The following is a 23,670-nucleotide window of genomic DNA, read 5'->3' on the forward strand; positions in this document are numbered from 1 at the left end:
CTCTTTTTCACTACATTTCTAAAAGTCAATCATATTTTTTTACTTTAAAAAAAAAAAAAAAATAATCCTAATCTCATATACTTCGTATGTCATTCATGAAGTTTTATTTTACCTACTAAAAATCAAACTATTATATTAGAGAATTTTAGAATACTCTCTTGCATTATAATACTTAATTACGGTGTAAATTATTTCTCAAAAAAAAAAGAAAAATGACGGAGTAAATTAAATATTGATTATTATTCTAATTATATATATCTAAACTAAGTGCAAATGCAGCCATATTTAGCTTAGTTCTAAACCAAATCTTCATTCCAATGACTCTCACACAATTAGCCAGGCCATACTTTGAGCGGTATGTTAATTTCGTCCACTCAAATAAATTTGGTGTAGATAACATATAGATGGTCCTAAGATTGGATGAAAAAGTTAATTGGTTGCTTTTTTTGTAATTATGTAGCGCCAATCATATAAGAATTGTTAGTTGATTAGTAGAGATGAATCAAAGAGATAAATGTACAAAAATTCTCTCCCACACTATTTTTCGGGGAGAAAATAATCTTTTTATTAATTTTCATGATGAGGATGGACTAGGTAAACATTTAGACATAGACACTACTCCATCGTTCTCGATTTTTAAAGTCAAGGACTTTGCCTTACTTGTATACAATTTCTTCACATTAGACCCTTGCTCACTAAGCAATTTAAACAAGCTTCGTTTCGCATTCGGTCTAAACGGGCAATTTGATGCCATGAAACCATCTACCAAGTGCAAGTAAGCTTCCAGATCATGGCAACATGCCACGTCAGCATCCGGTCTCAAATAAGGTGACATTCTAGTATCAACTCTAAGTTCGGTACCAACATGGGAGTATGCCAATGGCATTTTATTGCTTAGAAATTCAAGAACACCAGCTACTTGTGCATTGTTCATTAGCTTTTGTTCTAGCTCTTCGCTCAAAAATACACCAGGTACCCTTGTGATAACGTCTTGGTTGTTTACGATCCTTAGCACTTTTACGTTGTTGGATTTTATACGTTCGGCGAAGGCACGGTTTCCTACACGTGGTCCTCCGAATGAGAAAACCGCCACCGGAGGTACCTCCGGGGCGCATGTGCTAATCTCGTCGGCCACTAGTACGGCTAGGGCTGCACCAAGACTATGTCCGGTTATTGTAATGCTTAATGTTTCGCCTTTGTATGTTTCTAATAGTCGTTTAATTTCTTGTACCACTGACTCGGCTAGACTTGGTGTGTGTTCCCCTTGAGTTCGGAATAAGCTAAGGAACCCGCATTCGACCTTGGGTTGATCTTCGTTGCTTTGATCATTGGATTCTTCCATTGGGACGAGTAAGGCCCGGAAATTCTCGGCCCATTCGAGGCACGTGGCGGTTCCTCGAAGGGAGATGACAATGTCCCTCCTTCCCATTCTAGCAATCTCACGTTCATCTTGGCAAACAGCAACATACCCGACGCAGCTAGATCGCTGCGTCATCCAACTAAGATCGGGTGCCACATCGTCCACCCATTTAGGTAGTCCAATGGATGATGTGGCGTACAGACTTTTGGTTACGTGATACGACTTATCAGGTAACCCCACCTCCCTCCACGACTTGATCCCCGCCTCTGTAGTGGCGGGGTCAGAGTGGAAGGATTGGTAGGCAGCTTGGATAAACTCCCCATACCTGACCATCTCTCGACGAAGATTCTCGTCGAGAGGGTCAAGTAACCCCACCCAATCCCCACTCCCGTGGTACTCCCTCCACCGCGCTCCCAAATGGTTCCGGGGGGAGTACTCGGGCTGTTGATTCAATAGCATCTGCTGGATCCGAGTCAGACGACGAGGTGACATTTCAGCTGCCGCCTCGACAGCCCGGCCCGGAATCCCCTCGGGCCAAATCCGGGCCAGATTGAGCCCTTGCAATAGCCCCCTATTACGGTTGCTCTCTGATTGCTGCTCGCGGTCAATGGACTTCATTGGCCGCGGCGGTAATGGAGCTGCTTCCTTTTGTAGCAGCTTATCAAGGTTAGATAAATGATCTTTTGTCTTTTGATTACTACCCCTTTCTTGAACATGAGCAGCCCGAGCCGAAGCCCATAATCGGCTCGGCCTCGACATCGAAGATTGTTGTGCACACCGTAATCCGGCACGTTTAAGGTTGTGAGATGGAAGCATGGATCCAAATTGAGCAATTTGCGCCATTTTTGTTTTTTGTTTAAAGATGGAAAAATTTAAGAAAGAGAGAATATTATGAAATTGGTTGTTAGTTTGGTTGTTGAACTCTGAAGCGTCATTTGAATAAATCAGAGGGGGTATATATAGAGCGCCAACCACTGCTACTATTCCACAAAATACCCTTAGATGTTGTTTAAAATTACAGAAAATGCCATGGGTTAGACTTTCCTAGTGCGAAAACAATAAAATATTAATCAAGGGTAAAATAGGAAAATGATAAATGAATAATTTAGACTATTTCACATTGCTAATTTGAATACTATAGACGTGTAATCGCGTAGAGTGAACCGGAGACGAAAGAAAGAGCATTGAAAGTTGAAAGTCTGCTGGTTTAAATATAATCCGGTTCATAAATTGACCAGAATTATCTGTTTGATTTTATTAAATTGACGGCTTTACCCCTGTTGAGTCTATGACTTTGTATTGACTACTGTTTTTAAGGGATGGTTATTTATTATGGATCAACAGTAAATAAGTAATATTATTATTCTTAATTATTATTAGTATAAGTATTTTGTTTTTGTCAAAATAGTTTCTGATCCATTCCCACTGTATGGGATATAAGATGAGAGAAGAAAATTGTTGGTTTGAATAATTTCTGTTTTTTGTTTGATGTTCATATATTTGTTAGAAATGCTATTATTAATTACGAAGTATGTCCTAGTCCTACTTGGAGTGTTTCACGTTGTTCATCATTTATTTTGTGAAATGACTTGATTTTTTATATTTTGTATTAATGCTTTATACCTTATTATCTCTTTTAACATAATAATTAAACATAACTGTACTATAAACACCGTTTCAACCGTTCTGATAAATTTGAAATGAGTATATGGAGTTGATATTCAAGAAATTAGGGTAAAAGATGCGACATTTGATTAAGAAATAATTGGTTGTGAAATTTGTGTTAAAACAATGCATACGTCTAATCTAGCGTTGTCGATCTCTAACGACTCTATAACAATAAATGTATTTCGGTCACTTTAATTTTAACTTTTTAGTAATTAACCCATAAGCATACATATACTCTACTTAAAATTCTAAGGAGAATTTCTTTTTCATTTGTTTAATTCAGGGGTAAAACTCATAAAAGTCTTACTCTAATATCTTGAGAACTAGTTTGTTGAAATAATTAGTAAAAACTTTGAATTTTGAATGAGTTCATGTCTACAACTAAGTATCAATTCAAGTCAATACATTCGATAAGTTGTTAGAGTTTTAAGCTAGCTGCATGTCTGACATTTGTTACACATAAATTTGTTGCCAAAGAACAAGTTTATTGAAATATGATCCAAAAGAAACATATATTGATAACTTTGATTACATATATCGTCATTGATCATGTCAATCAATGAGACAATATCACACAAAATTGCATTTTTAGCTTTGTTTTCTGTTTGAATTATTCTTTACTTATAATCTTATAAAATTTGCCAGTAAAAAAGGGAGTAAGAAATTTCGTTCAACAAAAAGCCCTACAAAATTTAGTTACCTTGAACCAATGATCAAATAATACTTGTATTAAAAAATTATATTAAATCAACAAAATTTGGTCAAACAAAATATTTGTCCAAATTTATTTTTCTCCTATTTTTGAAGAGCTGCTATTTGAGGAATAATTTTCCACCTACCTTAAAAAGTAAGCACCAAAGGCCTTGCGCAGTAAAGTTCATTGGATTTCCTTAATTTAAAGGAAAATGTAAAATCGTATCTTTGAAAGTACAAGAGTTTTTTACTTTTTTGAAGTAAAATTGTGACCGAATCACTGAAGAAGTCAATATTTGATGTGCATGAAGGGGCACTATTCAAATTATTATCAACTATTACATTCGATAAATATTATGAGCAACTTTGTAATATTTTATATTTCACAAATAATAATATATTGTTTTGAAGTATAAATAATATTTCTAAAGTTACACATAATAATTAACAAAGATATTTATTCTGGTATTAATGTCAATTACGAGCATTTTTTTTTAGTATTTAGAGAGCCATAAGGGCGGGTGGTGAGAATCGATCTCAAGATCTCTTGGAATCGGGAGGAAAGCTCTAACCACTTGAGCTATCCCTCAGGACCCTCACTTACCAAACTAAAATAATTACAATGAAAAATAAACTTCCATAGAATCTCATATGAAGCATGGATCGAGATAATTTTTGAAATATAATTCTAGATGTAACTTTATAATGGTAGAATGGAGCGAGCAAGTTTTTTTATAAAAAAAATTATTCCTGTAATAATAATATCCTTACATTTTTGATAAAAAATAAGTTATATGGTACAAAAATAATCATTTTAGGAACCATCGATCACAAATTAAATCAAAGTATTTAAGCTTTTACCTCGTGCCTTTAAGGTTATGCAATCTAACCCCACAAAAGGATACTTCGGGGACGGATATTTCTTTTTTTCCCAAACTAAAAAAGACTTACAAAAAGTGTCAATTTAACTTAACGAGTGTTGATTATTTAAATATATATGTATATACAAAAAACACGTAAAATAGTATGACTTGAAATTGACAAAGACCGCAATTCGTGATAATAATAATTTTTTTTTTTTAGACATGATAATAATAAACATATAACTACAGTAGCTAGCTAGATAAATTTGGACGTATTGTATAATAACCATATTATACAACATACACGTACTGCGAATATTTTTTATGCTATCAGAAAGTTTTTTAATGTATTTTTCCTAACTAAAAATTTGTTGGTACGGTTTGTCTATAACCCTATCATAAAAGGAGCTTCAAACAAAATAACGTTCACAGCATTTTATAATTAATTTATACGGTTATACCCTTTTTGCACCAAATATATACTTGTATATGCTCTCAATGAAGATCACAACATTATTGTCGTTGCCCGGCACTTAATTACCTATTACTATAATATTATGCATTTATGCTACTCATGTTTCTTTTGATCTAGCGTTTATATTTAACAGCATATATATATACGGATATACCTTAGAATTTTAAGGTCCTTTCTCTTCACTTTTAATAAATAGGAGTATTAGTGTAATTAAACTTAAATTAATTGATGACTTCATATACAATAACCTAGAATTTTAAGGCCCTATCTTCACTTTTTAAAAAAAATATTACTTGGCAATTTAATGAATTTCAATAATGGTAATACCTTAAAAATCAATACGGAGTAGAAATTAGTTGTAGTGAATACAAAATTAAAAATTATATGATAAGGTGATGTTTGGTTGCACAAGAAAAATGAGGGAAGTATAAATCATGGGAATTTGAAAATGAAGTCCCATAAAATACAAATTCTTATAGGGAAGTAAATTCCCATAGAAATCAAACAACACCAGTAAAATTTAGGTGAAGATCAAGAACAAGCAATTTCATGTATGCTATCAATTACTCGGTACATATTATATATTAAAACATAAATTATATATTATCGCATTTACTTCCTTCTAGAAATTTAATTTGCTAAACTAAGTGAAATTCAAATAAATTTACGATTAGGAGGAAGTACTATATATCTATGCTAAATTGCTAAGGACCTTTAGAACAAAAGTCCAAATTATCATTTATTAGAAACAAGAATTCTTGTGTCATGACTAACATATTTTCACTTTTAAAAGTTATAAAAAAAAAAAAAAAACAAAAACAAAAACAAAACACTATGAAGTATTATATTTTCAAGTTCAAGTACATTCAAGAAGTCATAAATATCAATTTTACTGAAATTGACCACACATAAGTCAAGTTTAAATTCAATTATAAATTGGATACTCCAAACAACGCGTCACCCTAATGCACCTTCCTCCAACGCGAAAGACATGTAGATGTGAAAATTTTTGATACCATTCTCTCCAACTTCATTTTCTCCATGTCCCCTTCTACTTATGACTACCGGCCAGAAAGAATAATGATACTTTAAGTGAAAATCATAGGCTAGCAAGGTATCAAAAAAAGGACAACTACTCATGTACGTAACACACTATTGAAAGGTACATACATCTGATCTTCATTCTAATTAATTAACTAATTAGCACTAATAAGGACAAAGCTACCACAAAATTAAAGTCACGCTGAATTTAGCTACACATTTGTTTAATTTTAATGCTTTTTAATGTTATTTTTTGTTTTTTGTTTTTTTTTTGGGTTTTCCACACACAAGCAGTTAGGCATGTAACATGTGCAAGTGTGCACTCGTTTTTTGCTGCTTTTTTACAAGTCCGCTTCTTTTAGAAAAAACCAGTCTTTGCTACTAATAATTACAAGTGCTAATAGTTTTTCAATTATAAAATTTTCCTCTATTTATGACTTTTCTTGGCATATAAAATTAATAATTATACTATATACTATTTAAATTTTTAAAAATATGTTAGTAATGTTACTTACATGCATAGAAGTGTGTCTCCACTATTAGCCAATTAGGGAGCACTAAACAATATAGTTTACTTTTGTAATGTCAATTAAGAGACATGTACCGCGAATCCCGAGCATTATTAAGCTTCATTCTAATCATCCTAAAATAATGTAATTATAGTAGTGCTATATGAACGAACCAATATATCCTCAACAAACAATATATAGTGCATAGATTTCGTAAATTATTACTTTATATGATCCATATATAGCCGTATATAGGTGTACAATAATAGTACAACTGTACAAGTATGAAATTAAAGGTTTTGTCTACTGTTAAGGTAGAAAAATGATTGTTAACATGAAAATTAAACAAAATACAGCAATATACTACATAAAGAAATGTTTTGAATAGTGTCAGAAGTTTTTTTTTTTTTTTAAAAAAAAAAAAAAAAAAAAAAAACAGCACATACATGCTTAAGCTCAACGCCTCTACATAATAACATAAACTTCGTAATTTCGTATATGTCAAATTGTCAATCATAATTCTAGCATACTATGTAGTTCGTTCATCAGATATTAGATTAATTTCTTTTTTAAAAAAAAATAATAATAATATTGAGTAATGTCATTTGATATTGAAATCATTGAATAATTGAGGTACTTTCGTGATTATAAAGAAATGAAGGTAGTATGTGACAAATTTTTTTTCTTCTTCTCTTCATTGTTTGTAAATGGTCCCATTTTTGTAAATAATAATTAAGAGTTGAAAGAAAACTCAAATTCCAATTGTAGAGCAAGGGAAAGTTGATAAATTATACGGAACCTACTTATATTCATAATTAATTTCAAGATAATATGTCACATACTCACATTCGATCTTGTGGAGCATATCCTTTTCTCAATTACTCGTTTAACTTATTTAAGGAAAGTCGTTTAACTTTTAAATAAAACGGATGTTCAGTAAATTACTAAACATCCGTTATAAAGTGACAATAAAAAGCGCAAAGGTTACACTAAAACGCACAAAAGTTACTCTGACATATATAAGAGTTATTTGTGCTTCATTGATAAATTTGACAAAAGTGATACTAAATTTGACAAAAATGACACACTAAATTTGACAAAAGTGAACTCGATGTACAGTAATTTACTGAAAACCGAGTGTATACAAAAGTGATTGGGGAGAACAATCTAATTAAATAATATGGATGGTAGTAGTACACAAACTACATTAATTTGGTACAAGTATGTATAAGAACATTGCATACTAGTTGTTTCAGGGTTTTTTGTGATCTCCTCGGATACTGGTCACGCTCTACTGACAATGAGACTCGGACACCTGCAAAACAACGAATATTCCGGTGATCGGAATATTCGCCTCCGACGATCAAGTTAGTGATCGGAAATCGGAAAAGCTAGAGAGAGAAAGTAGAGAGAAGTTGGAGCTTTTTAATGCTCTATATTTATGTTATGTCGTAATTCCCCCTCCCATCATAAATGATTGGGGTATTTATAGGGGTGGGAACATGTGCCCCTCTAGGGTTTGTACCCTAGAATATCGTGACGTGATTGGCTGCGCAAGCAGGGGTCACCACGTGTCATGGGGGCGTCGTTTTACGGCTTTCAAGGGTTTCTCGGGATTTGGGCCTGATGTAATCAGGGCCTTTTTCTCTTTCTGATGTTATATTGTGTATTTAAAGATGGCTGACATGTGTCACCCTGTCAGGTGGACACGTGTCACACTCTCATAGGGCCACCTGTCGCCTTCTTATTGGGCCACGTGTCACTATGAGATTGGGCCACGTACCTGGGGTATTTTTACCCTAAACATTTGCCCCTCAGAGGGGGTGGCTCGTACACTTACTGGCCGCCTCCTCTGATCTTACATTCTGGACGTCCTGGTACTCTGGGTTGGGTTTACCTCCCATCTGCCCTGGACGTCCATATACTTTGGACTCAAAGCTCTCTTTGCTACCTGGACGTCCGTATATTTTGTTCTGGACGTCCTCGTAGTCTGGAGTGAGCTTGTCTTCTTGCTTATTTGGTCGTCCATACTTTGTACTGGACGTTCTCGTACTCTGAGAGAGGCTTAACCCCTGGTTCATTTGGACGTCCACATACTTTGGACTGGACGTCCTCATACTCTGGGAGGAGCTTATCTCCTAGCTCATCGGGACGTCCGCATTTTTTGGACTGGACGTCCTCATACTCTGGGAGGAGATTATCTCCTAACTACCCAGGGCGTCTACAGCATTTAAAATGAACATCCTTGCTTTTTAGTCTGGACGCTCTCGTATTCTGGGAGGAGCTTATCTCCTAGCCACCCAGAGCGGCCTCAGCAGTGGGACTAGACGTCCTCCTATTTTGGTCTGGACGTTCTGATACTCTGGGAGGAGCTTATCTCCTAACTACCCAGAGCGTCCATACTCTTAGGCATTTTCCTCTTAGATATTTTTAAGTCCTGGAGACTAAGTGTTGAAGGTGTACATCTCTTGAATTTGTGACTTAACTCACTTCAACTCACTTTGACGCGCCGTCAATTGTCTGTCTGATTTTTTCACAAGTTAACAGAACCCTAACGTCATTCTGTCTCTTTCTTCGAGTAATTTCTTCAAAAAATTACCGTTTGAATGTTTAGGCGGGAAAGGTGGTTTTACCATTTTGGCCCCATGAGTTCATTCTATAAATATGGGAAGTGAATCCTCATTTTCACACTTTACCCAATTGTGAATTCTAGAGAGAAGTCAGAGCATTCTAGTGAGAGAAAGTGATTTTTCCTTTAATCTTCAAGAGCGCCGCCGTGAGTTTGAGTTGTCCAGGCATTTTTTGAGTTTTCCGGTCAATCTTCAACAACACCAAGAACACTTACGAAGTTTTCAGAACGTACAGAGGTAGGCCGTCTACACTTCTTTCTTTTCTTGTATTTTTTCTTTTATTTCAATTCTGGATCCATACTCGGCTTCGTCCGACTCTCCTCATGAGGCCGGTCGTTCGCCTGGGACTGAGGAGTCTAGAGTGGACGGAGAAGAGTTGTCTCCTCCTTGGAGTGAGTCTATGTCTGGTGCGTACATACTCACCCCCACTTATTCTTCTCTGTCCTCTCAGGCAATGGCAAGAACAATGCGTACGCGCGATCTTCATGCGGCCAGGAATCCAGACGGCAGTCTGGTTCACCCTAGGGTCCCTTATGACCCTAACAACCCAAGTACCATGGAGGTGTAGACTACCTCCACCACCCAAACAACGACCGCCTCCACTGGCTCTCATCACTTCGCCGTGGAGGTCACTTCTTCCTTCGAGGAACGCCTACAAGCTGAAGGCGCCTCGTCCACTCCTGCTCCGGAACTTAGGTTCCCTCAATTTGCCAGTTCAGTCATGGATGGGGCCGAACTGGTAGCCTGCAAAGACCATCCTACCGATCTTGGGGCTGACGCTGCTGGTTCGTCCGTCCCCTCTTCCTCTCAACCTCTACTTCAACTGGGCGGGGCGGACAGACCCATGATGGGAATCTCAATTAGGGAACCGTCCGACCTGCCTATTCGCAACGCCCCTCCTTCGGGAAATCAGGCGGACGCTGCCAAAGACAAAGGCAAGCGTCCATTAGTTGAGGAGGGCGTTCCTTCTTCCATGGGCGCACATAGCTCAAGAGGCTGAAGCTCGGCCGAGGCAGCAGACTTGGACAGGGTGCTGTCTTCAGAGTTTGGGAGTGCCCCTTCTCACCAAGTGGAAGAAGAAGAGGTTGAGAAAGAGGCCGTGGGCGAGACGGCCAAAGGTGAGGCGGCGGCCGAAGAAAACGTCGCCAACATTGACAACTTCAGGGACCCGTACGCTTGTACGGTTGGAGAGACGGCCCTGAAGTTCTTGAAGAAGGGCTTTGAGGAGTACAAGGAGTCCCTCCATTTGGGGGAGGGATTCGAAATACAAGTCCCCAAGAAAGCCATTGCTGTGGCTACCTGGGATGAGGAGAAGCCGCGCAAACGGGCGTTTTGCGTTTACAGGGCCGCTTTGGATGTAGGCCTTCGCTTCCCTCTTCATCCATTCGTCCGGACAGTTCTGGACGAATACGACATTGGCCTTTTCCAACTGACGCCAAACAGTTGGTTAAATATTTTTGGGTACTTGGTGACGTGCATCTGCAAGGGTTTCACGCCAGACTCTGCGGTCTTCTGTGAGATGCACTCACTTACTCGGCTGGAGAAGGATACGGATGGTTGGCTCGTCTTGAGCGCGACCAGGGATTACATGGTTGTGGTCGACCGTGTCAGCAAATGGAGGGACTGGAAGCACCGATTCTACCGCATCAAAACTCAAGATGCGGAGTTCAACCTCCGCATGAACAAGTGCCGTCCGGATCCCATTCAGCTCGGACGCGGGGACCATAAACCTGACAAGCCGCCCATCCATCCAAGCCACGAGCACCAACTTGAATATTTCATGGTCAACCGAGTCAAGCGGGGTAACAAAATCGAACGTGTCCCTCGCCATTGGGTTCCTCTTGCCAATTGGTTTAGGGACACTACCTTCATGTCTGCGTACGGCCTGTACCAGAACATGCCCCAAGGTGGACACTTAGATATATAAACTTTTTTGTACGCACGTAGAGTTTTTTAGAAAAATACTCTAACACTTTTTTTTTTTTTTTTTTTTTTTTTTTTGCAGCGGAGGCGTACGCTATGCTTGACCCGGCTCAGAAGGGAGAGGTGGAGATGTCCGAGGTGGACCTTGCTCGATACTAGGCTCGTTTCAAGATGTACGAGCAACTCAAGGAGGTAAACACTTAGTTTATTTATTTTTTATTTTTTTTTTTGGAGTTTTTCTTTCCTCATTGTCCGTTCTTCTATACTGGGAGGAGCCTGCTTCTCGAGTTTGCACGGACGCATTTCGTCCGTTCATACCTGTTGGAAAGGAGCTCCTTCCCCAATTCACACGGACACTGACATGCTTTCTGCCTTGTGTAATTTTTCTAACTTTGCTTGTGTTTTTACAGTCTTCTTCTACTCCGAGGGCAAGGAGGAAGCAGCCGGCTTCGTCCACTCCTGATGCGAACGCATCTAAAAGGAGGAAGACGGTTGCAACCAGGACGTCTACAACCGCGGCCAAGGCAAAGTCGCAGACTGCTACAACGTAGTCTCAAGGAGAACAGCCCCGGCTGACACAAAGCGGGGTCTCCAAGCCTGTGGAACCTATTGCTGATCAGGTCCACGATTCGTCCGTCCTACTGGACGATGGGGGTAAGTCATCCCCGGAAAAAATGACCGGCTCCTTCTCGACTCCGCCTGTCGAGTTAGTTAAAAAATCTGATTGGCTAAACGCCAATCAGTCGGCCAGTGACACTGCTGGCCATTTAGACAACGAGGGGGACACCTCTTTGCCGCCCCCTCCCATCAATCTCTCTCCTCCAAGCTTCTCCACTGGTTAGCCTTTCTTCCTTGTTCTTGTACCATTTGATTTGTAAATTTTAGCTAACTCTTCTTATTCGGTCGTCCGCAGACATCTCAGAGGAGTTGCAAATGAGGCTGCCCGGCCAGTCACTGACTAGCGCGGACAGGAAGGCCATGCGCGAGGCCATGGTTCGCGCGGTTCCCCAAGCGCAGCGTGATAAGTTGCGGGGAATCAATGAGGGCTTCCTCGGCCCTATGCTCAACTGTTCTGCTGAGGTACGTCTCTTTTTCTTTATACTTTTTCTTTCTAACACTTAGCAAATTTTTCTATATTTGACTAAGTTTCCTTCTTCTGTCCGCAGCTCTTCCTCCGCCTGAACGCCTTCCTTGAATGGAAGGATAAAGAGAACGAGCGGCTGAAGCAGGCTTGGCTCGAGATCAGGAAGGTCGAGGACGCTGTGACGGGGATGGCCGCCGTCCAAAGGGTGCATTTTGAGACCCAAATAACCGCGCTGGCCGACAAGGCGGCGCGGCAAACTGAAGACCTGGTCAAACTGGGCAAGGCACTCGAAGAGGAGTCCTTGGCCAGGGAGGCCATGCGGGTTGAGAGGGACGAGGCCGTCCTGGAGAAAGAGAAATGGAGGCTGGGCTTCGAGGCATCTGAGGCCTTGAAGAGTGAGCTGAAGTTGGCCCAAGCCAACCTTAAGACTGCTCTGGACGAAGCGGACGCGCTGAGGGCCGAGGTTGAGGCCTTGAAGAAGTCCGTTTCGGACTATGCTAAGCAGCTAAAAGCTCTTCGGCCGCCCAACGCGGAGGAAATCGTCCGCATTGAGCAGAATGCCGAAGACAGGCTTAGGGCATACTTCTTCGATGCCTTCGAGCTGATGGTGGATGATGGTGAGGCCGCATACTATGAAGAACGCTTTAAGAAGCGGCTGAACTATGTCTGCCTCAGGGAAGAGGCGAAGAAGGCCGGCCAGCCTCCTCCAGAGCTGGTAGTTACTTCTCCCGAGTCCGGAGAGGACGAGGGGGAGGGAGATGATGAGGAGGAGGGGGCGGACGGTGATGCCGCTCCGGCCGAAGACGCCAAAGTTGTGGAGGAGCCTGCCAAGGATGATACGGCCAAGTAGAGCTCAGGTCCTCCAGCAACCGTCTGCTCAGCTACCCAACTTTTTCTTCTTTTTCAGCTTTACTTAGCTTATTCTGTACTCCCTTTTTATTTTGAGGTCGCCTATATGAGCGGTTTTGTAAACATTTCGGTCGCCTTTTGCGCGGTCAGTTTAATGGAAATTTTATCCGCCCGTTGAGCGGTTCTTTTAATTCTGTTTCATACTTAGCAATTTTTTGCAATGTTGTGCCTTTTGAATGTTCTTCGTACGTACGCTCCTAGGGGTATGCCCCTTTATTCGGTGTTCGCCTAGTCCATACTCTAAGATGTTTGATTAACTTGGTAGTTTTTATGCCTTAAAGGGTATGATGACTAGCAAGTTAATCAAATCATAGTAATGATTGCCCTTGGACTAGGTGAAGCACCGAATCAATTTAATTGGCCGTTCAGCTATCTTTGTACGAGTAGTCCGTTGAATCTATCGCTCGGACGTACCCTAGATATCCCAAGTATTATCTCAACTTAGAGATTCCTGACTCGGCCGGGCTAAACGCCTAGGTATACCCTTGCCCTATTTGTAAAGGACACTTGCTTTTTAAACAAGTTCAGTATACCTTGCCTCAACTGTCCGCCTTGAATTTGTGCGGACGCATTGTTCTCTGAATTGAATCAGTTTTTTTTTTTTTTTTTTTTTTTTTTTTTTTTTTTTTTGTGTGTGTGTGGCCGAATTGCTATATTGGGAGCAATCTTGCTCCCTTTTTACTTCGGCCACTCAGTAAGACCGATAAGCCGTGTTGCTATATCGGAAGCAACTTAGTAAATCATTTCATTCGGCCTTTAATCACAAATCATAATATGCGAATAAATATAAGTAAAATAGCAAATAGTTCAACAATGTCTGACTTTTCATTAATTTTGTCAAAAGTACATTGTTGTGGCCGTATGGCTTTAATTGCAAGGCTCGGTCAGTAGACCTAGCTGTATACACAGCTTTTTGGCTAAGTACTTAGAGAAATAAAAACTTAAACATGATATTTCTTCAGATTGTCAGTGTTCCATGTCCGTGGGATCTGACGGCCATCAATTGCCTCAAGGCGATATGTGTCGTCTCGGACTTCTTCCCTGATTCGGTACGGCCCCTCCCAGTTAGGGGTCAACTTGCCGTCCTCATTGGCACGACCAACAGCTTCCATTTTTCTCAACACTAGATCCCCCATTTTGAGCGGCCGCTTAGACACTCGGCGGTTATATGCCCTTGTCATCCTTAAGCGATAAATTTCATTACTAAGCGCCGCATTGCCCCTAGCTTCTGGAAGAAAGTCTAGAGCGGTCTTCATGGCCTCCCAATTGGCCGATTCATCATAGAGCATTACCCGCAAAGTGGGCTCGTACATTTCAATTGGGAGTACAGCCTTAGCTCCATAGACCAAAAAGAATGGAGTCTCACCTGTAGAACTCTTTGCTATTGTCCGTATGGACCATAGCACATTAACCAACTCATCTGCCCATAGGCCGCCCGCCTTTTCAAGCTTGCGCTTGATCCCATTTGAAATCAGCTTGTTATAGGCCTCAACTTGGCCATTGGCTTGTGGTCGGCCGACTGAGGCAAAACAATGAGTTATGCCCTGGTCCCCCAACCATTCCTTGAGTTGGCGCGTCTCAAACTGAGGTCCATTGTCGAACACCATTGACTGAGGTACCCCATACCGAGTGATTATGCTCTTCCAAATGAAGGCTGACACATCCGTCCATTTGATGCCCCGGACGGCCTCAGCTTCAACCCATTTAGTAAAGTAGTCTACTGCCACTATTACATATCGTCTCTGGCCAGATGTAGGAGTATACGACCCCAAAATGTCCATGCCCCATTTAGCAAAAGGAAGCGGACTACTGATGGCTGATAGACTATTTGCTGGACGATGAATAAGGGTTGAAAACCTCTGGCACTTGTCACATTTTTTTACCATTTGCATGGCGTCCGCATTCAAGCTCGGCCAGTAATAACCCAAATGTGTCGCTTTTTCAGCTAAGGCTCGTCCTCCTATATGTAAGCCACAATGCCCCTGATGGAGGTCGTCCAACACATCATGCCCTCTTACAGGAGTTATACATTTAAGATAAGGCTTCACAAAAGCTCTTTTGAATAGCTCCCCATCCCTCATCTCGAACCAGGCCGCTCTCCTCTTCATTAGCCAACTCTCTTTTGGGTCGTCCGGAAGTATCCCATCCCTTAGGTAGGAAATAATTCCGTCCATCCAAGTTGAACTTTTATCTATCATCTGAACGGGCTCGGCATCAATACTCCTTTTCTCCTTTACTTCCCAAAACACTGATCTTGGAGTATCACATGATGCCGAGGAAGCCAATTTGGAGAGCGCGTCCGCTTGATGATTTTCTGATCGGGGAACTTGTCTGAGAGAGAGATGTTCTAGGCACTCGACCTCATCCTTTACTAGTTGCATGTACTTCATCATGGCCGGCTCCCTAGCTTCGAAGCCACCATTGACTTGGTGAACTATTAGCCGGGAGTCCGAGCATACTTTAACTTTGGTTGCCCCGACCGCTTTACACATCCTTAGGCCGGCCAACAATGCTTCGTACTCAGCTTCATTGTTTGACGCTTGGAACTGAAATCTCAATGCGTACTCATACTTGTCTCCTTCAGGAGATTCACATATAACACCAGCACCACACCCGGTCGCTGTTGCACTACCATCCACAAACACCTTCCAGACTTGGTCTCCGGCCGGCTGAAGATCAGGCCGTGTCATTTCAGCCAAAAAGTCCGCAAAAGCTTGCCCCTTGATTGCCTTCCTTGGCTGAAACACAAGGTCAAAGCCCCTGAGTTCCAAGGCCCACTTGAGCATGCGGCCACTTGCTTCTAACGTTGAGAACGGCTTCTTCAAGGGTTGGTTTGTATAGACCACAATTGAATGTGCCAAAAAGTACGGCCGCAGCTTCTTTGATGCCATGTACAAGGCCAGGCCAAATTTTTCAATTGGGGGGTACTTAAGCTCAGCATTGTGAAGTACATGGCTGATAAAATACACCGGGACCTGATGGCCGTCCCTCTCAGCAAGAAGGACGGCACTTAGAGAATGTTCAGAGATGGCCAGATAGATATATAGCTTCTCATTCTTGAGCGGGCTGACGAGGCGAGGCAACGTATGCAAGTGACTTTTCAACTGTACGAATGCTTCCTCGGCATCCTCTGTCCACTCGAACATGGCTTTCTTCTTAATGGTTTGAAAAAAGTAACGGCACTTATCCCCTGACCTTGACAAAAATCTCCCAAGGGCTGCTAAACAGCCGGTCAGTCTTTGCACCTCCTTAATTGTTCTTGGGGACTTCATGTCAAGGACGGCTTGAATTTTTTCAGGGTTGGCCTCAATTCCACGTTGATCAATCAAAAATCCGAGAAACTTGCCGGACTCAACACCAAATACACACTTCTTTGGATTCAACATCATCTTATGCCGCCTGAGTTCGGTGAACGTTTCTCGTAGATCCTTGAGATGGTCGGCCGGCTCTTTTGACTTGACAATCATGTCATCAATGTACGCCTCCATGTTCCGGCCGATCTGGTCTCTAAAGACTGTGTTAACAAGCCTCTGAAAGGTAGCAGGGGCATTCTTGAGGCCGAATGGCATAACTTTGTAACAGTACAACCCCTGCTCGGTCACAAACGCTGTCTTTTCTTGATCTTCTTCCCACAAAGGAATTTTGTGGAATCCGGAGTATGCGTCCATAAAACTCATTAGGGCGTGTCCGGCCGTAGAGTCGACCAAACGGTCAATCTTAGGCAAAGGGAAGCTGTCCTTAGGACACGCCTTGTTCAAGTCCGTGTAGTCCACGCACATTGTGAGGTTCCTTCTTCCTTTGGCTCGGACAGTTTTGGGCCGCGCGCTGTTGGCTTCACGGCCAGCTGATTACATTCCTTAGCCATTCTCTGACTTCCTTGGATTGTTCCAATTTTTCCATCCGACCTTTCAAACTTCAACAACATTAAGTGAGGCACTATAACCGCCTTGGCTGCATTCAGAGTGGGGCGGCCAAGGATGACGTTGTAGCCGGTCAACTCTTTAACAACAAGGAAGCGGACGACCATGTCTCTCCCCTCTCCCTTCTGCCCGAAACGGATTGGAAGATCAATCCGTCCGACCGGATGAATAACATTCCCCCCAAATCCTACCAAGGGGTGAGTGATATCCTGGAGAGCATCTTCTGGGAAGCTTAAATTCCTTAGGGCAGACAGGCTGATGATATCGGCCGAACTGCCCGTATCAATCAATATTCGTCCCACCTTCAAATTTGCTATCTTCATGACAAAAACCATGGGATCATTGTGCAAAGCCCTGACCTCTCCACGATCAGCCTCACTTATGATCACTTCAGGAAATGGCTCGGCCTTAACGGCGTCCGTTTGCATCACATTTGACAAATTTCGAGCATCCCGCTTGATTCCTTTCATGGTAGGGCCGCCTGAAGCAAAGCCTCCTGATATCACGGTCACAAAACCTGAATCAGTGCTATTCCCATCATCTTCCTTGTCATTTTTTTTATCGCTTTGTTGGTTTTTCTCGGACGTGTTGTATGTCCGTTTGAAGGTGAATTTGGACTTGGTCACATAGGGTTTCAGCAGACCCTGGTCGGCCAACTTATCCAACAGCCTCTTCAGATTGATACAATCGTTCGTGTCATGACCTACATCCTTGTGGTAATGACAATACTTGTTCTTGTTTCTGTACTGGGCCGAGCCTCTTAAAGGCTGAGGCTTCTCAAACTCAAACTTGTCTTTTATCTCCATCAAAATGGAGTAGCCATCCTTGTTGAACTCATACTGAGATTCGTACGTCTTGCTTTTCTTTGACTTGGGTTGCTTGTCATCAGCCACCCAGATTTCTTTTCTTTTGTTTCCTTCTCTCTTTCGGCCGGCCGAGTCTTGCTGAGAAGATTGCTTCTTCTCAGCCCCCTTGGCCGGCTGTTCTGATTTGTTGAGCGAACAAAAGTCCGCGGCCTCAATATAGGCTTCGGCTTCCCGCAATACACCTGCGTATGACCGAATCTTTTTCCTTACCAAATCAAATTTAAAACCATTATGCCTTAATCCCTGGAGAAATTCTGAGTATGCCATTTCGTCCGGAAGATTATGAATTTGGGCTTTTTCTTGGTTAAATCTTTGGACATACGAGCGTAGTCCTTCATTCTTTCCTTGAACAATTGTTGCCAAGTTGAGACTTGTCTTTCTTGGTGGGATGTTGTATGAGAAATTTCCCACAAACAACAAACTGAGGGTAGTAAAGCAATTTATGCATCCGGCCGGAAGGCTGTTAAACCAATCCTGGGCCACCCCCTTAAGAGTGGTCGGGAAGCATCTGCACCATGTAGCATCATCTACACTTTGCAAGTACATCAAATTCCTGTACGAGGTAATATGTTCCTCTGGGTTGCCCGTACCATCATAGGCACCAACTAATACACTCTTCACTTTTGCTGGCTGAGGGGACGTTAGTATGTCTTGCGAAAATAGAGGCGGCTTATCTCCCAAATTCAACAAACGCATCTGCCAATCAATGGGCTGAGGCTGTGCGGACGTTCCAGCCAGGTAGGGAGCCTGGCTGAACACCTGGCCATACGGCCCATATTGCCCAAAGACTTGGGGAGTTGGCTGTATCAACCCATTGAGTACTTGAGGGGGCTGATATTGTGATGGATGAATTGGTCTGGGAGTAATGGTATGAGCGGCTTGACTTCTGCTGGAGACGGCCGTGTTGGTGTATTGAGAGAAAGATTGGTTGGAGGCTTCATCCGGCATGGTTGGGGTAGAGGCCGTATCAGATTATGCGGCCCTCTCCCTTTGCCTGTGCCGAATGTAATCCCTTGCGTCTTTGAAACGCTGTGGCGGCTCAGTCTCAACTCTTTTCGGCTGTCTGCCCCTCCCCCCAGCCGATTGTGTTTTCGCCAATAGGCTAGAGAGGTTGGTCATTGGGACTCGGGGAGACCTTCCATGCGGACGACGGAATGGGGTATTACCAGCATCAGTTGCATTGGTCTTGTTGTGCGTTTTCTTGGAAGTACCTCTTCCTTCCTTTTGCTGGTTAGCGGCCAACTCTTTGCGGAGCTTAGTCAGCTCGGCCATTAGGGTAGCTGGGGTAACAGGAGGTTGTTCGGCCTCTTCAAATGAGGCAGTCAAAGGATTGCTTGAATGTATGGTGGTATGTATGTCTTCTACATATCCGTCCTCGCCTGGACGAGGACCAGAATTAGGTGTCTGACCATCTATTGCCATAACGGACGAGTATCCCCACAGACGGCGCCAAATGTTTCAGGGTTTTTTGTGATCTCCTCGGATACTGGTCACGCTCTACTGACAATGAGACTCGGACACCTGCAAAACAACGAATATTCCGGTGATCGGAATATTCGCCTCCGACGATCAAGTTAGTGATCGGAAATCGGAAAAGCTAGAGAGAGAAAGTAGAGAGAAGTTGGAGCTTTTTAATGCTCTATATTTATGTTATGTCGTAATTCCCCCTCCCATCATAAATGATTGGGGTATTTATAGGGGTGGGAACATGTGCCCCTCTAGGGTTTGTACCCTAGAATATCGTGACGTGATTGGCTGCGCAAGCAGGGGTCGCCACGTGTCATAGGGGCGCCGTTTTACGGCTTTCAAGGGTTTCTCGGGATTTGGGCCTGATGTAATCAGGGCCTTTTTCTCTTTCTGATGTTATATTGTGTATTTAAAGATGGCTGACATGTGTCACCTTGTCAGGTGGACACGTGTCACACTCTCATAGGGCCACATGTCGCCTTCTTATTGGGCCACGTGTCACTATGAGATTGGGCCACGTACCTGGGGTATTTTTACCCTAAACACTAGTACATTTAATTTAAACTAAGAAAAATATAATGATAGCACTCCAGGAGAAACTAATTTAAGCTACTACCGGCCAAATAGTCAGATCAATTAAAAAGGAAGATAAAGGAGAGGGGAGCCCATTAATCCATTATAATAAAGTAATTATGACAACAATTGTGAAAGGAGATGGTTAAAATCATTATTTTCTTTGTGATTTTGGTATGAGTCCTCTTAGACAAATGTGTTATTGAATTTGTCATAGACCTGTCAAATAGGGTTTTACATCCAGTTATAAATCAGGTCTAATAAGTTTGAGTTATATTATATACTATATACGAAGTATATACTGAAATATCCGAATTGAGCATTTAGGGGTGGAAGAATAGTGCAAGTAAAAAGCATAGAGAGTCAATAGTACTCCATTACAACTAAAGTGAGGCCCAAGGCGAGCCTTGTAGGTTCATGTACCTTGGCCTGAAGTAGGTTGTGCTTGAAATGAGCCAAGGAAAAATTATGCATGTCTGGCTCGTGTCGATCATATATATATGGCTCATTATACACATCCATGTCTTAATGTCATGTTATGCAATGAGCCATTATTATTTCTTTATTTTATTAGTGATAGTAGTGAGAGAGCTAGAATGCATGACTCATGGACCTAGCCCGGCCTTGACATGCCTTTCGTATCGTGTCAAGCTTATGATGGACTTGTGTCAAACTGTCAGGTCAAATGAATTTCATGTTAGACCTATGCGGCCTCCATGGATTAATTTAAAGCTAATTAAAGAGAAATGATGATTAATGCTTAAATTAGATTCCTAAATTAGTGAATCTTCATGTGTGGCGATGTGTAGTGCATGAAATATTATTAAGAATGGTGGGACATGGTTGACTTCACATCAACATTAGTTAATTTCAATGAAAATGAAGTAATTAGTCAAATAATAAATTTATATACTAGTTAATTAATATTAATTAATTACTATAATACAACGCATAGCGTGTGAGAAGTATCATTATTTATTTGAAGAATCATCAAGAAGATATGACATGTGATGAGAAGTAAAATATACACATAAAGTATTATAGTGCATTAGTGCTTGATAAAATGATAAAAGTGATAATAATATTTTATAAAGTTTGGGCATGTGAGACACGGCTATATATGAACTGAAACACGGTAATGTAGACGATCTTGCCGAAATTATTGGTCGGAAAAAGAAAAATAACACTACATGTGAAGTATGGTCAAGAAGAATATTATTTGTGGGGTGAAATATTTCTATTGCACTCCATTTAAATTATATAATGCTAATATGAGCAATATTGTTTGGCTAAGAGGGGACAACGATACAGTTTAATTGGACTTATTATCGTATGGATGTTTATGTTGATTGCTTGAGTTAACCGTTAATCATAATTAGTTATTTGTATTAGTTAGTTACAAGTTAAGGGGTTTATTTGATAGAATCAATATCATTTTGAGACAAAACAACGCGGAAAAGGTTAATAAGAAATATATGATCGATCTTAGAATGATTAGGGTTTTGTTTGACAAAAGTAGCGGTAGCAAATACGGAGTAGTTTTTAGCGGTCTAGTAATGATGAGTAGCTGATCAACGTATTCATTTAAAATCAAGTACAAATTCAATATTTTTAACAACGTGAAAATGCCCAACTCTAGTATGATAGGTGAACAACGGATGATTCTATGTTAGTCATTACTACCATTATATTAACTATTTATTGGCTGATTTAATTTATATTTTAATGTCAAAATTAAAGATAGATCATCTATCTAGTTTTTAAAATCCATTTATTAATTTTGAAATAATTATTGAATTAATTTGACAATTAATATAATTAATTTACATATTTAGTTTTTATTTTTACTGAAATTAAAATAATTCATAAATTAACTACTTAAAAATAAAAAAAAAAATTTAAAATACGAAAAAAAAACATTTTTAATTAATTTTGACATGAAAAATAAATCAAAATCATCGAACAAATAATTAGTACTCCGTACGGTAGTCATGACTACCATATATAGAATTTTTAGTGAGGAACCAATTAGATCGGGAATTGCCCAACTTACAAGTATAGACGTATAGTCACAAAGCTTAGAAATGTGAAATACAGTATAATTTAAAGTGGCAATATTTGAATCTTTAATGATGTACTTAAATTGAACATACTTAATTATTTGGCGAATGTTATATTGGTATACTTTGTATAATTGTATTACATCAATCTAGTAATTGAGACTCAAATCGCAAACTTATTAGTTAGAACCTTTTTTTAAAATAAATATTTTTTTTAATGTGCTATAGGGTATGCACTAACCGGTAACCAGTCTAACCACTACAGATTATCCAATAGAAAAAGGGGGAAATCTAATTGCGCTTAGCTTATATCTACAATCTAACAAAAATATTGATAGTAGGTTGGAGTACGAATGATTGAAAATATTTCAATTAATTGACAAAAGATTTTTAATAAAGGTCAATAAGAAGGATCTTAGAATGATTTCTCAACATGTTCATTTTGTATTTTAAAATCAAATATTACCTTTTTTTTTAAAAAAAAAAAAAAAAAAAATTGCAACAAAGGGGTATTATTTGTAAGGCATATAACAAATTCCTTTGTTGCAACTAAAAAAAATCGGAAATAGTACATATTCACTTTTAAGATGTTTTTAACTACATGAAAATGCCAATATATACTGTAAAGGTGAACAACCAATTGGAATGAAATAGTCAAACTATTCAAATACATAGTAACAAAGCTTTAAAATACAAAGTTAGCATGTCTTTAAAGCACCAAAATTCAAACCTTTAATCTTGTGCTGAAATTGAACGTACTTTCCTCAAAAAAAAAAAAGGAAAAAAACAAAAGAAAGAACCCGTGTACTTAATAATTTGTCAAAGATTATGTTGGTAAGAAAATCTAATTCCTATAGCATATTGATCTAGTAATTGTGACTCAAACCATGCACGCACTTATTAGTTAGCACATATATAATTTTGTTGAATTTATTTTTATTTGATGTGTTATAACCACTACAAATTATCCAATAAAAAAAGGGGGGAAATCTAATTCCTCTTAGCTTATATCTACAATCTAACAAAAATTTTGATAAGTTAATAAAGTACCAATGATTGAACATATTTCTAATAATTGACAAGAGATTATTCAATATTACAGAGTGTTTTCAATATTCCGATACTAATTATTATTACAGAGATTTTTTGAAATAGAATTAAATTTCTTCATGAATATCTCAAATTCATCTGTCTAAACTCTATTATTACTCTTCAAAGATTTTATTTATTTTTAATTACTCTTCAAAGATTGTCAACCATATTTCAAAAGTAAAAAAACCAAAAGTAAAAGATTCGCGTGGGCCTTCCATAGAGACAAGAATTAAAATAAAAAGAATATAATGCATGACCCACATGCATTCATAAAATGTGAAAATGTGTAATTAAATTTCTAATTTGGATAAAATAATGTCGTGGCTTTAGCTTGCATGATTAGCGATTTGTTCTTTACTTGACTATAAAAAACAACCTTATATTTACACTTAACAACTATAGTCTGTCTCCGTCCATAACTACATAAGACTATAAGAGTACTTACATGATTGTTTCTTTGGCCAGCAATTCAACAACGTGATTAAATATGAACATACATAGGATATACTTATTTTATGTGTTAGAAACTAGAATATG

General features: G+C 39.9%; 1 protein-coding gene across 1 annotated transcript; it reads right to left on the bottom strand.

Moving 5' to 3' along the window:
* Positions 1-554: 554 nt before the first annotated feature.
* On the bottom strand, positions 555-2,254 carry LOC145599266 (phospholipase A1-Ibeta2, chloroplastic-like). The gene has a single exon (XM_081655666.1). It carries the CDS (start codon positions 2,201-2,203, stop codon positions 575-577), a length of 1,629 nt encoding a protein of 542 aa, XP_081511792.1. The 5' UTR covers positions 2,204-2,254; the 3' UTR covers positions 555-574.
* Between the last annotated feature and the right edge of the window lie 21,416 nt (positions 2,255-23,670).

The sequence above is a fragment of the Chenopodium album genome, chromosome 20, assembly GCF_948465745.1.
Source record: "Chenopodium album chromosome 20, dcCheAlbu1.1, whole genome shotgun sequence".
Taxonomy (NCBI): Eukaryota; Viridiplantae; Streptophyta; class Magnoliopsida; order Caryophyllales; family Amaranthaceae; genus Chenopodium; species Chenopodium album.

What these genes read in the sequence shown, in the direction of transcription:
- LOC145599266 (XM_081655666.1), bottom strand. Translation starts at nt 2,203, where the DNA reads ATGGCGCAAATTGCTCAATTTGGATCCATGCTTCCATCTCACAACCTT.